This window comes from Bombus affinis, chromosome 3 (assembly GCF_024516045.1).
Source record: "Bombus affinis isolate iyBomAffi1 chromosome 3, iyBomAffi1.2, whole genome shotgun sequence".
Taxonomy (NCBI): domain Eukaryota; kingdom Metazoa; phylum Arthropoda; class Insecta; order Hymenoptera; family Apidae; genus Bombus; species Bombus affinis.
The window spans coordinates 4944224-4959883 of record NC_066346.1 but is presented as its reverse complement, the minus strand read 5'-3'; the positions used below and the strand labels follow the sequence as shown (position 1 = coordinate 4959883).

Below are 15660 nucleotides of genomic sequence, written 5' to 3'. Positions count from 1 at the left end.
ATGTAACTAGATAAGGTTTGTTTGTACTGCAACGCATGAATCAGGCATGAATCAATTATAGCGTCTCTTATGACACTTATTGTTCGTTTTTTAAAGTACTTTTTATAAAGGAAAAATGATAAAAACTATCACAAAATATTAATTGTATCGTGAGAATTAATAAATCTATTCAACTATTTTGCCTAAAATACATTTTTATAAATTTGCTTTGTAGAAAAGTAAAGTACGATTAAAAAATATAATTTACAAAAACATCCGCAATGTCTAATGTACAAATTGATGATGATATTTACGATGGATATAATGATTATCCATCAATATATAGTATCAAAGATCTTGAACAAGATGAATTAATTCAAGAAACACTGCATACAAGTTATGCAAAAAGATCAATTGTAAGTGATAATGAATGCATGTACAATAAAACAGAATAGTTGGATTGAATAATAAAATATTTTGACTTTTTAATTATGCAGTTTACACCAAAAGTACCAGGAAGTGCTATGCGTTTGGGTACTTCAACTGGGGTAAATGAATATATTATCCTGTATTGTATTTCGTAATATTGTTTTAATATGCAATTTAATATTTATAGTTTCACAGAAGTGGTACTGGTATACCAGTGCGTCCTAATACAAGTGGACTAAGGCCAATGACCGCAGTCAGAGGAGCTGGTTATACTAGTAGTAATCGTCAACCATTTGATCCATTGAATATGAATAGTTCTACCAAAGGGCCTGCACCACCTTTAGAAAGTGGAAAGGAAGACACGTAAGATCATAGTGATTGACAATAAAATATAATTAAATTGTATTAAGTTTTTTAAGAGTAGTATTTTAATACTTTATAAAGGCCTGAAGAAAAAATAAAAGTGGCTGAAAGAAAAATTATGGAACTAATAGAAAGTTCAGTACAAGCATCATATGAAAACAATACAAAAATTGCTTTAGAGAGAGCCAGAGAAGCTTCTTCGAGGGAAAGAGCTCTTATTAGACTACAAGAACAAGCTGGGCTTAGTGACAATCATAATGTAGATTTAACATTTGCTGTAAGAATTAAAGTTTGTCTTTGAAATATGTTTTACCAAAAATATCGAAGATTGTTAATGTTTTATCATTTTTCAGGTCATTTTTAATTTAGCAACTCAATATACTAACAACAATATGTTTACTGAAGCTATAGCAACTTACCAAGCTATAACAAGAAATAGGATGTTCAGCAATAGTGCCAGATTAAAAGTGAATATGGGAAATATATATGTCAAAATGGGACAATTGTCTCAAGCAATTAAAATGTACAGAATGGCATTTGATCAAGCTCCAGCAGCTCATAAAGATTTAAGGTAATGAGATGATTAAGAGTTATTATAAGAACTTGTTGGGCTATTAATATTAAATTTTTATGTCTGCCATTTTTATATTAACTTACTAAATAATTCGCAGAATAAAAATAATGCATAACATTGGAATGTTATTTGTACAAATGGGTCGTTTGGAAGAAGCAGCTAATAGTTTTGAATGGGTCATGAAAGAAAGAGCTGAATTTAAAGCAGGCTTGCATGCTGTTTTATGCCATTTTGCATTATCTCATAGGGATAAAATGAAAAGGTCATTTTTAGAGTTATTAGAGGTTCAACTTAACATAGATCAGGAGGACAGATATAATATAAGTACAGTGAGTTGGGCACGTTTATAAATATCACTATGCAAAGTGTTTTTCTGAGCATTGCCCACACTCAATAGCTATATAAGTATTTAATCTTGTGCTTTAAATCATATTGGGAAACACATTTTTGAAAAATGATTATGATTTTATGCACTAATGTTTTTATGTAGCAATTTTAAGTTTATTGATAATATTGTATCCACTAAGCACAATGTAAATACATTGCTAGTTCCCAATAAAATATTTGTTCTAGTTCTATTTTAAAATTTTTGTATTTTATTTTGTAGGATGATGCTGCTTTTAACATATTGAATGAAATTTTAAAAAATGATGATTTGTCTAAGTTGGAGAAAGAGCTAAAATTGGAAGCAGAGAAAACTATTCTTTGTGCTGCAAAACTCATTGCACCAGTAATTGAAGATACACTCACAGCTGGTTTTGCTTGGTAAGATTAAAATACTACTTAAATTAAACACTGCTAAATTTTTTTGTGTATTAATTATAATCAAATTTTTTATAGGTGTGTGGATACTATAAAGTCTTCAACTTATGGACCATTAGCTGCTGATTTGGAAATAAGTAAAGCTATGGTATTTTTACATAATCGAGAAACGCAATTGGCTATTGATACCTTAAAAATGTTTGAAAATCGTGAAAGTAAAGCTAATAGTTCGGCTGCGACAATGCTTTCATTTATTTACTTTCTTGTAAGAAATGATATTTTTTTTTCATTAATTATGAATAAAATATCAATAAAATAATTTTTATATCACTTTCAGCAAGGAGATTACGAACAAGCGGAAAGATGCGGAGAAATCGCTCGAAATGCAGATAGTTACAATGCAGCAGCTTATGTTAATTTATCAGCCTGTGCAATCAGAAAGGGTGAATTAAATATTGCTAGAGAACTTCTCTTATGCTCATTAGATACGGATGCTAGTCACGTGCAAGCTCTTTATAATTTAGGTAATTATTACTACTAACGTGGAAGTAAAAATATCAAATATTTTATGAAATCTCATTTAATAGGGTTAGTATATAAAAAGCAAAATATGTATGAAGAAGCATTGGAATGTTTTTGGAAAGTTCGTAATATTGTTAGACATGATCCACAAACAGTATATCAAATTGGTCAATTATATCAACTTATGAATGATACAGACCAAGCATCAGAATGGTATTATGATTTTATATGCATCTTGAAATTGATTTTAATTTGAGTAATTAATATTTGAATTTATATTAGGTACAATCAATTACTTGGTATAATACCATGTGATCCTGGAGTTTTGCAAAAAGTGGGCGAAATGTATGATGCTGGTGGAGATAAACAACAAGCTTATCAATTTTATAGCGATGTAAACTTTTTTATTGTACACATATTTTATTTTATTCTACTATATTTTATTATTAAAGTTTATATCTGTCCAGTCTTATAGATTTTTTCCCGCCAATTTTGAGGTAATCGATTGGCTTGGATCATATTTCGTATCGATGCAACTTGCCGAGAAAGCGCTAGTTTATTTTAAGAAAGCAGTAGAACTTGCTCCTGATGAGCCAAGATGGCGATTACTTGTCGCTGCATGTTTAAGACGAATTGGTCAATTTCACAAAGCTGTTTTGGAGTATCAAGATATTCATAATAAGTTTCCTGAGAATATTGAATGCTTGAAATTTTTGGTTCGTTTATGTAGTGATCTCGGCTTAAAAGAAGCACAATTATATGCAACAGAATTAAAACGCGCCGAGAAAGCGAAAGAATTGAAGGATAGACAAGGATCAGCAAGACCAGGTACAAACGGTGTATATCTTTGACTGTATGAAACATGGTATTATTACTATATTTAATACCTATATATAGGTTCAAGAAGAAGTAATAGTGGGGCATCATCACGAACTGGTTCTGGAATGAGCGTATTATCAGACCACAGGTCAAGTCCCACATTTAATAGAAGAGAAAATCAAGGTTTAAGTAGTGCTGGTATCGCGCGACCTAATCGAGTTTTTGCAACTGAAAATATTACGGACGTGGCAAACGATGTCACTGATCAAACAGGTACGCACTCTTTTGCGTTGAAACCGTTACAAAAAAATAATAAATTTTATGATCGGTGTAATTTGCAAAATAGTAGATATACGAATGCTTAGTACAGTTATCAAAGTGTCGGGAATATGTAGCTTTATTTGAAATGAACATTAACAAGGATGATTTACCGATGATAGTTGAACTACGCTAATGGATTGAATAGATGATAGATGAGTCTAGCTATTTTGAACAGTCTATTTTTGATCCTTGTATACAATAATGAATCCCAAACTTGTACGGCATCTTATTGTTTATTATCGACTTTTTAAACGATTTAAAAGGAAATACTACACAAAGAGGTGTTACAAGTGCATGTAAAATATTTTCTATAGGTACTCCTTATGTTGATCCCATTGGTCCATTACCTGTTCGTCCTATGACGTCTGCCGGAAAAAGAGATGATGATTTTGGTGATGAAGAACTCGGGGATGATCTGTTGCCGGAATAGTATGAATTTGTTATATTTATCATTTTTATATTTTATCTTATTGTTTTTACAAACGTAATGCTAGTTAAAAGTACAAAGCAAAATATCTCACGTGTTTTAATTTTATGGCAACGAATAAATGAAAATAGAGACATAAGTTTATACATCTTTTTCACTTGAGTTAATCTCGTTTGGTATCAGTAATTAAGCTTACATGAAAAACCTCACGTGCGCGTTTATCTACTTCATCAATGTCGTAAAGTTTAACTTCAGAAATGGAGTTATTACCGTTCCTTCGCATGTTCTCATCAGGTTTTCAAAGTCAAGTCTGAATATACCGAAGTCTTAATATCATGTTTTTATGAATTATCATTTCGAAGTGCAAGTTACTTGTCTATAGAATGGTACTATACATTACGAAACCACGAGGGTCGAGCAATTGTAACGATCTAAATTTAAACACACTGACCACTTTAATCAAACTCCATTCAGCCTATGTAGCTTAGGGGACGGATGTTATTTTATTGTAGCTATGTTCAAACTTCATTCAACTGACATAATGCGAACCTGTAAGGACATTGGGAACGTACTGTTCTAAACTTCTATACCTTTATCATATTTACGTTAAATAAATTCCTATTGTTATATGTAGTAGTTATATATATATATATTTTACGGTCTCGATTTCTCTCATCTTTTACCGAGTTCATCACGAGACTATCGTAGGAATTGAGGATCGATGGATCTACCGAAAAGATTGTGGGAAAAAGGCGAGAGGTATCAGCTGCGCGACGCTTGAGAAAGCTTTACGTTTATGCGCGTATTACATGGTTTTGTATCGCGAGTACAATATCACGTGGTCTCAATGCGTGCGATATCCTAGAACGCGTGTGTGTATCCGCATTCACGCGATACATCAGAGAGACTGTCACGAGTTAAGACTGTCTGTGCACGAAAAGAGGCAAGCATAGGACAGATGTAGTGGTCGCGTGTGTGAAACGCGTAAACGCGTGTGTGGGCACGAAGGCGCGCGCACGTAATACGCGCCGATATGGTTTTAAAGTTCGAGCAGTGGGGAAAGCGACAATCTGGAGGCTCGACTAGTTGCTACTCTGAGGCGGAGTACATTTCACGGTATCCCACCCACGTGCTTGTACGTGTGAGTGAGCTCTGTCACGTCTCGAGAAGTTTACAGTCACTGACCGGTAACTGGACCCAGCGAAGGATAGGAAAGGATCAAGAAGCTGAATCGCGCGAGTCGACAGTCACACGTAGAAAGTATTAGGGTGAGTTTATATTTTGTTTTCGTAGAACGGAGCGCACGCGCTAGTCAACACCATCAGGCTCGTTGATCCTTGACAATAGGAGTATGTTTGATTTGTTCAAACGGCGTCGATGTCATCGTAATATTATGTATTGCTTCCGAGTCCTCGATTAACGCAGACTTATTATTTCTCTAACTGGTTTCAAACGTTGATGTCGTTGTCGCGGCATGAGAAATTCAATGTGAAGGCATCTATTTCTAGTGTTTACTTTGTTGACGAGACCACGTGGGTCCTTGAAATGTTACACTGCAGGTGTTGTCATCGTACTTTAACGTATTCCTATGATTTTACTCGAGTACAGTTTTAACTTTACGCTCATCGAACTATTCAAAATTCAAACGTTATTATCGTCACATCTCGTACATATTCACGCTGCATTTTCTTTGCACTTTATTAGACTTTGTCATTGACGATTCATGTATTATGTTGCGGGTATTACTGTTTGTCAAACATCGACTATTTCTGATAAATATCTTATCTTCTGGTCCGATCGTTATCGATGAAATTAATTTTGTAAAATACAATGTGTCGAGAGACGTATGAGCTTATCGCATGATTTTTAATACTTTTTGAAATTAAAGTCATGTACTTTATCTTCGCCGTGATATTCTAAATGTATTATATATATCTAAATAGTCGTCACTGTCACATTTTCCTTGGCGCATAAACGCGACCAATCAACACGAAATATTGACAGCTATTTAAGCAACACGTGTTTATGAACGTGTTTCGGATTTAGTGATTTCACCAATAACTAAAATGCCTCTAAAAATAACGCGTTGATGGCGTAAACCATACGATATTATCACGAGTTTCTCGTTTAATTGCAAAATTTTAATACATTAATTATGTCATCTATTACTTGTGTATTACTACGATACGGTATCGCTAAAATAGATAACGACTTTTTCTTCTTTAGTAGAAGACAAACAATTTCGAGGTTTGCATTCGTCGCTCGATACTTTGCTTAAGTTTTTGGTTGTTGAGGTTATTCGGTATATAAAGAGAGAAAAACGCGTGGATAAAGTGTAAGATACAAAATATATATTTAACTTGATAGTGGAATACAGGAATACAATTTGAGCTGGTCCAGATCCGCACGCTAGCAGTGTTACTTTATGACTGAAAACCCCGAAGCCAACGTCGCCTGTCTACAGTTTATGGTCTGCCTCCCTGCTATTCTTTTGTCTATATGCTGTCGATGGCTTCAGCGCTTGAGAAAGCTAAAAAGACCAGATGTGCAGTTTTCCTAGAAGTGGTGACCACTTCAACATTGGTAAAAGAAAGAAATGAAGAAATCCAATATTTCGAAACGTAAAATGAGCCGTTGCGTTATCAAGGGAATTCTATTCGATTAAGATTTATTCGAGACCTTGGTGATAATGGTCCCGTAATTCACGGAAGCTCTATAATTCAAGCGGTAAAGATCATACATAATAACTGACCACGCTCTTAACGAAAGGGCAGGCCGTTATCGTGAATGTAAAGTGCGTTTCGTCAAAAGCTGCTCATGAGTTCAATTTTACAACAAGTTGATTGAATAAACACTGCGCTCAACGTACGTTTTGCACGCTGTTCGTACGTCGAACTCTCGTGTCATTCTACTTACGTCATATTCGTTAATCTGATAAATCGAACGTGGTAACGATAAATTAACGATAAATTAACGATAAACGAAAAAAAAGGCACAGTGGAGATCTTTAATCGCGATAGGCGAAGAACTGCTTAACGGAGTTCGTATTTCTCAATGGGATTATCATTCGCAGAAGAAGGTGCTGTGACGATTGACATGGTCCCTGTGACGAGTGTGCGTATTGCACTATGGATTAGAATCATCGCGTCAAGTCAAGTGGCTAAATTATCCTGGTTGATGCTTTGCACCTTCCAATTGATTTTAATGGAGCTTCGTTCAGAAGCGACTTTGCTGTATCGAAGAACGTTCTGGTGACATTTCATGATTTCTTCTCCCATTGGTAATCGACCGTGAAAAATCTATCGCGAATTGACCAACTTAAATGATCATCGATCAAATTAACCGACTCATCAGACAGAGACCGTTGCGGTTCGAAGCTAAGAACACAGTAATCGAGCTTGCTTCCATACGGTTGCAGCGCGGATTCTAACGTTTAGCTACAATTTACGACCAGTACATAGCAATTCTATCGTTCGTACTTTATAAGTACGTTTTTTCTTGCGTCTCTCTTTTTCCTACTTGTGGATTGTTAGTTCGGAAGTTAGTCAGCGTCTTTTCTTTCATTTCATTCCTTTACGTTCAATTTTTTCCTATCTGCCCATAAATAATTGCAAAGTAATTAACATTAACAATGGAAATATCAGGGAGAAACCGTGGAGGGAAAGTAACTAAGAAACGGGTAAAGAGATAATAAAAGAAATATGTATGGCATTGATATGCGAGGATCACGAGATGTAGCTCGAACAATCTTGCTCACCGAACGGGTTCTTCAACTTTTATGTCCTTGATATCGACGTCAAGACTGGAATTTATCTTCTTTTTTAATGCACCGAACGCTTTATTTCTCGAGATATGAATATTCTTCGTTACATTTCAGTATTTAAACAACTCGATAACGGAGCAGATAATATTTTAAAATTCAATTAAGTTTTTAAGTTCGCTGAACTACTCGATCGATTCAAATGATCAGTTTATGCATAAGACTGTACGCACTTGTAATATGTAAGTACGCGCAAGCGCAACGCGTGTATTCTGATTCTCGCATCCGAGTGTATTTATTGTGTACCGACAACATGCATCTACAGAGACATCCATCCAACACACAAGAAATTCGGATAAAGAATCGCGTCCATAAATGGCGGCGAGTGATTCTGTACGTTGCACTTCTTTCGCGTCGAATTTGAAAAATGTCGCAACCTCGACAGGGTGTGATTAGTGAACGGTGTATTTCTTCTCCTTGATGGATCTCCTTTAAATTTTGTGGTCAGTATTATCATTTGTCTGCCACTGTTGCAATATATTTACGAGTTCACATGATTGGCTCCTCATTATCATTAAGGTTTTCTATTTGGTCGATAAGACTGTCTGTCTTGAGCAAAATATTTTAGCCAATGTATCATGGCTATCGTGAAATTGTTAGAAGGAATGTTCGTACGAGTTACATCAAGCAACCGTATATTTCCGTTTTATCAATTAGTGACGAGATAATGTTACGATGGTTGATGACCTGTAGAGCAAAGAGTGCCTATCTGGTAATGATATCGGTCAAGCAATTATGTCTTCCTATAAGTTTTAGATAAAATGGTCTTTTCCTTCCCATTGTGGTCGATGTAGTTGCAGGTGTACGATATATGATTGTTTGTTAAATTCTTTTCAGACTTACCGAATAGATGAACCGCCGTTTTCACATCCAAAAAGCTTATGCCTCGTTATTTGGCTTGTAGAATTATCATTATATCCGGTATTAATTAATTTAAGTAATGTAATCGAACGGTGTAGAATTAATCGTTATTTGCGTCATGGTTAATAGCGGATTAGTTCAAAGGAAATGCTAAACGTAACGTAACGTAAACGTCTGGTTGCTGTTTCTTGAGAACGCGATGTTATAATGCACGTGACACGATTACGGTGTTATCAAACGTTATAAAACATCATGGACTTTCAACTTTTCGTTTAACAGCAACTCTCTCGTGTTATCATCTAGCCGACAGTCAAGGAAAAGAGTGGAAGTAGGGAAAATAAATAAGCGTAATAGTAAACGGAGTGATCTCTTTAACTCGACATCAGAAAGTCTCTCGTGCTCGTGAAGAACCACGCGACAATTCGTTTCGTCGCGCACACCTACCTTGTCAGCCGTCACAGAAAATTCATTCACGTAGTAGCATCGCTTCTCTCATTCAAGAAGTTTCTACCTAAAGATAACGTTTGTGACAATCAGGTGAGCACGGGATATGTGTTTTTTACTTTTATTTTTTCTTCTAATGACTCTATCGTCACTGATCTTCTAAAGCTTGTTGTACGTTAGACCAAAGATTGTACCAGAACTCTTATTATGCGTTGTTCGTTCTTTTCGTGTTTCGCTAGTCAAGTTCCATGAATATTCTATATTGGCTGATGATTTTCTTATTTTCCAGATAAATAAAAGCTTACGAACATGGTCGTCCCTACGGAACATGCTCTTAACGAGGCGATACAAGTAGCGCCGTTGGTACTTTCGGACGAAGTAAAGAGACATAAAGTGAGTAGATATAATGCGTTTGCATTTTACACTCCACGTTGTTATTTAGAAGATTTTTTGTCTGTCTTGAACTTTTATCCTTTAGACTTATACGAATCAGAGGGAACTCGCAGTTCTGTCGCAATCGGGCGGGTGCGAACGTTCGATAAGGATGTCATTGAAAGAAACAAGACGAAGTTATGAAAATCATGGATTCAAACATCCATCATACTTACTGCTTACGAATGTTATTTGATCGCGTCCTGCTATTTCAAGAATTTGTCGAGCGATACGTCATCGGATCGCTAAAAAACATCCGTGCTCCGACGTTGTATCCGACGTTGTATTTATATGTTTTTTCCCCGGCTAGTCTATACGCTTCTTGCATAATTGATCGATATCTGACCGATCAATGTCAACTAGATTGAATCATTTCCGATGTAAGAAATGGCGAACACCGAGTCTTTAACCTTACGACATTCTCGTTAAGAGTTTACTGGCACCGATCGATCCTGCGCACATACTTTCACTTTTGTTCCTGTCGATCTCCGTAGCAATGCCCACTAAGAGCAATTTATTCCGTCTGGTATATGCACTTTTCTTGAACGTATGATTACTTACGTAACCGTTTGTCGTTTATATAGAAACCGTTTAATTCGTGACAATATGCGTGCTGTGTCTTAAGGAGAATTCAAGGGAATTTTTCTTCTAATATTTTGTAGCTCGATAATCAAAGAATTCAGCGCAAAATGAACAATTACCGATATACGATGTGATTAATATTTTTCTATAAGATACTACAATTAAGATGGATTAAACTGAATTCGACCAGTTATCATTCGTTTAGTCTCAAACCAGTCGCAAGCCATTTGCTTATCACGAGTCGGGGCATAGGGTTATCATAACGAATTTTTACTATAAAGAGTTCAGGATTTTCAAATAAGTTATCGACGAAGATACGTTGCTTCATGCGATGATAAAACGGATAGAATGAGAATAATTAATAGTTCTATTGATCCACTGTAACAATCGGTTGGAGATCAAAAAATAACAAAGCTTTCATGTTTCCTTTAATTGAATAGGATTTCGTAACGATCGACAATGCAAACGTACGATAAATGTTTTCATAGAGAATGTTACGCAACTGGAAACAAGTTACCCACGCGCTCTTTTTGTATTTGATTAAAGTAGACCCAGCAATGTCATGGTTAATTTCTGTTTATTCTTATTTCTCCATGACTCGAGTTCCTTCCTTGATCTTTTTCAAATCGATATAAAGCAGATAAGCGTCACGAGAACAAGACATGGTAATAATTTCATCTACCGCTATCACTGTATATCGCGTTGACAATTCAATCCATGAAACAAGCAATAAATTTCTTTCCGCTTAAACTGTCGTGTCGCTTAATACCTTTTGTCTTGTGCAGTACCGGAGATTGTTTACGTACGAATATAGAGCAGTACGCGGATATATTTTCTTTCCTAGCGACGAGCTCGTAATTTCCACAACAAGATGGCATTATTTGATCAAGACATTTTCTTGTCTTTCACTCGTCGGTTTAATATCGATTTTCAGAATTTGTACGTTCTGCCTTGGTAGTGATGTTTGCGTGAATGCAACCGGTTTGCTTTTGAGGAAGTGAAATTAGTATTATATAAGTGATATTAGTATTATCCTGGTTATGAGATGTCTGCTTTTGATATTCTACTTGCATGCGTATGTTGAACTCTAAAATAGAAAATAATCGAGATGGGGTATTGAAAATTTGTAGATTTGATCCGTGTACAATGTACAGGCGAAAATATCCAACGAAAATATACAATGTACAAAGAGCGTTCATTTGTTGCGATAGCACTACATTTCTTACATAAACTCGAACGTAAAGACTATTTTATCGCATGTGTTAAGTATCCTATTGTTCGATTAGAACTTCCGTCAAGTAGCAAATGTCTCTATTGTCGGAAAATTTAACCATTTTATCATCGCGATTTGCCATCTGATTAGTATGAACGTAGATTCTACTTCTGGTGTGTCTATTAGAATCCCATTACAAATCACGTAACAGAGAGCAAAGTAAATACGAAAATTCCTCATAATCTTTATCAAAGGATTATTAAGATTTATAACTCGCGGAAAATTTCCCGACGACATTGTTTCGATCAAACAATTTCTATTACTATCACGCGGATCATATAACGATGGCTTAAAGGATTTTATTTATAGATCGAAACAAGACTGGCACGGCTACGGTTTTCGGCTGCCACTGTAAGGAAGATCCAGGATGTTTTTGTGTCGGAAATGAATAAAGGAATTCACCAGCAGCCGTCGTCACTGCAGATGGAGAATACCTATGTCCCGGAGTTTCTCGATGGCACAGGTTCTTATAATTCAAATCTTTGATAGGATTTTTTCCCAATTTGATAAATATTATTTTCCAATATGTGATCAGCAGGAATTTTATGCGATTATACAATAGTTATTACGATATCTTGTGTATATATGTTGTAATCTAATAATACGAGTGGAACAACTGTAGCTTCTAACTTTGTTAGTTTTGTCTAGTTAGTCACAATATTGAAAGATCAATGCAAAATATTTTCAGAGGAGGGCTTGTATTTGGCGCTGGACCTTGGAGGCACGAATTTCCGAGTGCTTCTTTTAGAATTGCTTCATGGTACACCTATACGCGAAAAAGTGAAGAAATATCACATTAGCTCTGATTTGAGAGTAGGCTCGGGGATTCGTCTGTTTGATTACCTAGCAGAATGCGTCAGTGATTTCGTCATTTCACAGGGTCTTCAGGATGTAGAGCTTCCTCTTGGTAAATTGGAATCAATATACTTCACGTTTGAGACATCGGGAGAATCACGTGTGAGGTTTTTAATTGCTCTGTCTGTGGTCCGTAGTTTCTCAGAAATAACTTTTTGTGATTCTAGGATAATTGCAATTGTTTCGAGTTCGAGCAAAAATTCTATCTGAGAGTGTCAATCTTGAAATGTTTTCAAGCACTTCTTGCTATCAGCTCTTAAGTATTGTGTCTTACATTGATTTTACGAATCCAAGTGGATGATACTTGTTGTCGATTAGATTATCCTGATCTCATACGTGATCAATAATTCTCCAAACGGGATGATTAATATACAACATGAATATATTCATCGAGTATACATTTCAGGATTTACGTTCTCCTTCCCGATAATTCAACATTCGTTGGATATTGGAGTACTGGTGACTTGGACTAAAACCTTCAATTGTCCCGACGTTGTTAACGAAGATGCCGTGAAATTGCTTCACGAAGCTTTGGATCGTCGAGGAGACACTAAAGTGAAAGTCGTGGCGATTCTGAACGACACTACAGGAACATTGGTGCAGGGATCAACGTTAGATCATAATACTGCAATTGGACTTATATTAGGCACCGGTAGCAATGCCTGTTATCTTGAACGAGCTGACAGAGTCGAACATTGGGAAACTGAGAGACACGGAGAACGCGAAGTACTTTTTTTAAATATTTTGTTTTGATATAGGGCAAACATTTGTCCTCGAATATTAAGTTGCTCACTGTTATTGCAGGTTATTATCGACATTGAATGGGGTGCATTTGGAGATAATGGTGTCCTGGACTTCATTAAAACAGACTACGATCGTGAAAATGATGCGAATTCGCTTATTGTAAATTCATTTACGTGAGTATCAATTCCCTTGAAAAATGTGGAACATAAAAGCTCTACTTCTGGTAAATTTACTACACTACGATTTTTTAAATTATCAGATTCGAGAAGTATATTAGTGGAAAATACTTAGGCGAGATTGTGCGGGTAGTGCTCGCAAAGTTAACCAAAGAAGGCCTTCTATTTATAGGGGATCACACGCCCGGATCCCTTTTAGTCCCGGGCAATCTCACAAGCGATTTAGTATCTGATATCGAACAGTATGTTGTTTTCAATTAAAAAACTTCATAGTATATCTTTATTTCCAATACTATACGTAAATATTAAATTGTAGAGACTCTGTGGACGGTGGCGATAGCAGTACGAAGGAAATTTTAATGAAGTTTGGTATCGTTCCGGACGACGAGGACGTGAAAATAGTACAATACGTTTGCGAAGTGGTATCTAATCGTGCAGCTCTTCTCGTTTCGATATGTAAGTTGAAGTGTGTAATAGAACTAGTAGTACTAAATAATATTAGTTTGTTAACCAAATTTATTTCTTTAGGCCTAGCAGTCTTGTTAAAACGAATCGATAAGAAGAGCGTCACAATTGCTGTAGATGGATCTCTTTACAAACATCATCCTAGACTAGAGACATGGATAAAACGATATATTCCACTGTTAGCTCCTGATCATGAAGTATGCTTTCATATAATATATTTTATTGTTTTATTTTGGCCCACAAAATTAACTGATTAATCGTGTATATATAGTTCAAGATGATCCATGCCGAGGACGGAAGCGGAAAGGGTGCTGCATTGATTGCTGCAATCGCACAAAGACTTCAGAAAAGATTAGATTAGTACTAGCTAAAAGTTTCAAGTACGATGGCGTATAAGTTTTTTGTTAGTGGCGTAAGTAATTTGCATCGGATCTCTAGTTAAACAAATTGTTCAGAGTATAGAATAATTTTAACAATCATGTACAGTCACATTCCCTATGTTAATAATGTCACCATTCACGTTTCTGATCTTCCACATTCAAAGGTCTTATATATATTTTTGTTATACCTTTGAAGCGTTAGTATATACAAATTATTGTACTGTTGTAATAGAAAGCATTCTGTTGTTACTCATTTTGTATCACAGAGTGATATTCGGAGGAAAAAGTTAGATTTATGAATTGTATATTTTTAGAAGAAAAACATTTAAAAAACACGTTACTCATAAAAGGAATGTAACGTCATCGAATGTTTGTGTACTTCGCTTAGAATTTACATTTTACAGCGTTTTTGGGAACTACATATCTTCCTGAATACTTATGTTTAAATACTTTATTTTTCTTACATTGTTCAAAATATTCGTGACGTTATTTGTTATTTGTTATTAATTGGGTTTCGTTTTATTATTGTTACGTAAGGTTAGTTCGATCTTACTTGTTGAAGATTTTTCTCGAAATTTAAAAAATGAAAATACGTGCTATGTATGAGGTGTAATTGTGTATCGTGAAGAAAATGGTACGATCACGATTGATATTGCGAATATTTCTTGAGTATCGTGAGCAGTTTGTACTCCCATCTTAGGAATATGAGACAATTGTGATATGAACCACTGAACAAAGGTATTGGAACAAAGTGATAGGAGAGTTAAATACAAAGTTAGAAAAAAATCGCGTAAATATTCTAGAACACAAATGTTTGTATAAAATGTTATATCTTGTAAATGATTGCGGGGACGTCCGGTTTTTTGTACTAGCGGAACGAGATTGTTATAATAAATCCATAAATGAAAATCGAGCAATTGTCCAGTTACTCTACCTCATTACAATTCTTCAGTTTTAAAAAGATATGGAACTTTGTACCATTGAACCTTTGAAGGTCAGGTGTAGGTTTTAGAACAGTACCGGAAGTCAGTGCTGTGCTATATTGTAGCGGTTAATGATCAACGATTACAATTATTGATGACTACAATTATAAGTGGCTGATTATCAGTCAGAATTAATGATTAGAGTATACTTCAATCGAAGTACAGTTGGAATTACCGATCAGAATAAGTGCATAATTATCAATTGCGATTTTTGAGGATTAAAAATTAATCAATCAATCGAATGAAATATTTTAATTGATCGTTATTCAACACCGTAGGAAGTGCTCGATTAAAACAGCAATACAAAAAGTACGAAGTAAACGAAGTTCTGCGTTCACTAATTTACCCTTAGTTAAATAATTAATTAAATCATTAATAGATATATTGGTTATTGCTCGACTTGCTGTAACTTAGTCTATTGATCTTGTTGCTAGGTGATCTGAGCGCGG

At 35.3% G+C, this 15660-nt stretch overlaps 2 protein-coding genes and 1 long non-coding RNA gene across 8 annotated transcripts; 2 read left to right on the top strand and 1 right to left on the bottom strand.

The window, feature by feature from the left end:
- The first annotated feature begins 31 nt into the window (after positions 1–31).
- On the top strand, positions 32–5464 carry LOC126914017 (intraflagellar transport protein 88 homolog). Its single transcript, XM_050717421.1, has 15 exons — positions 32–395; positions 477–527; positions 596–771; positions 853–1048; positions 1125–1342; positions 1443–1674; positions 1953–2110; positions 2186–2372; positions 2445–2631; positions 2695–2842; positions 2912–3023; positions 3097–3457; positions 3527–3721; positions 4084–4198; positions 4905–5464. Coding segments are annotated over exons 1-15 (2472 nt in total). The 5' UTR covers positions 32–260; the 3' UTR covers positions 4906–5464.
- Positions 551–4907, bottom strand: LOC126914114 (uncharacterized). 3 transcript variants are annotated; one of them, XR_007709560.1, is made up of 4 exons: positions 4569–4907; positions 4117–4184; positions 3517–3676; positions 551–746 (listed from the first exon to the last, which is right to left on the bottom strand). It is a non-coding gene; the product is annotated as an uncharacterized LOC126914114 (long non-coding RNA). The 3 variants fall into 3 exon arrangements; XR_007709558.1 differs by having other exon boundaries at positions 3517–4184; XR_007709559.1 differs by having other exon boundaries at positions 3517–4184; positions 4648–4907.
- LOC126914055 (hexokinase-1-like) lies at positions 5303–15141 on the top strand. 4 transcript variants are annotated; one of them, XM_050717514.1, is made up of 10 exons: positions 5303–5464; positions 9611–9714; positions 11918–12071; positions 12297–12515; positions 12870–13189; positions 13268–13380; positions 13467–13625; positions 13700–13839; positions 13912–14045; positions 14120–15141. In XM_050717514.1, exons 2-10 carry the CDS (start codon positions 9631–9633, stop codon positions 14207–14209), a joined length of 1413 nt encoding a protein of 470 aa, XP_050573471.1. In that variant the 5' UTR covers positions 5303–5464; positions 9611–9630; the 3' UTR covers positions 14210–15141. The 4 variants fall into 4 exon arrangements, with proteins under 4 accessions (XP_050573471.1, XP_050573475.1, XP_050573472.1 ...); XM_050717515.1 differs by lacking the exon at positions 5303–5464 and adding an exon at positions 9231–9414; XM_050717518.1 differs by lacking the exon at positions 9611–9714 and having other exon boundaries at positions 5311–5464.
- The last annotated feature ends 519 nt before the right edge of the window (positions 15142–15660 follow it).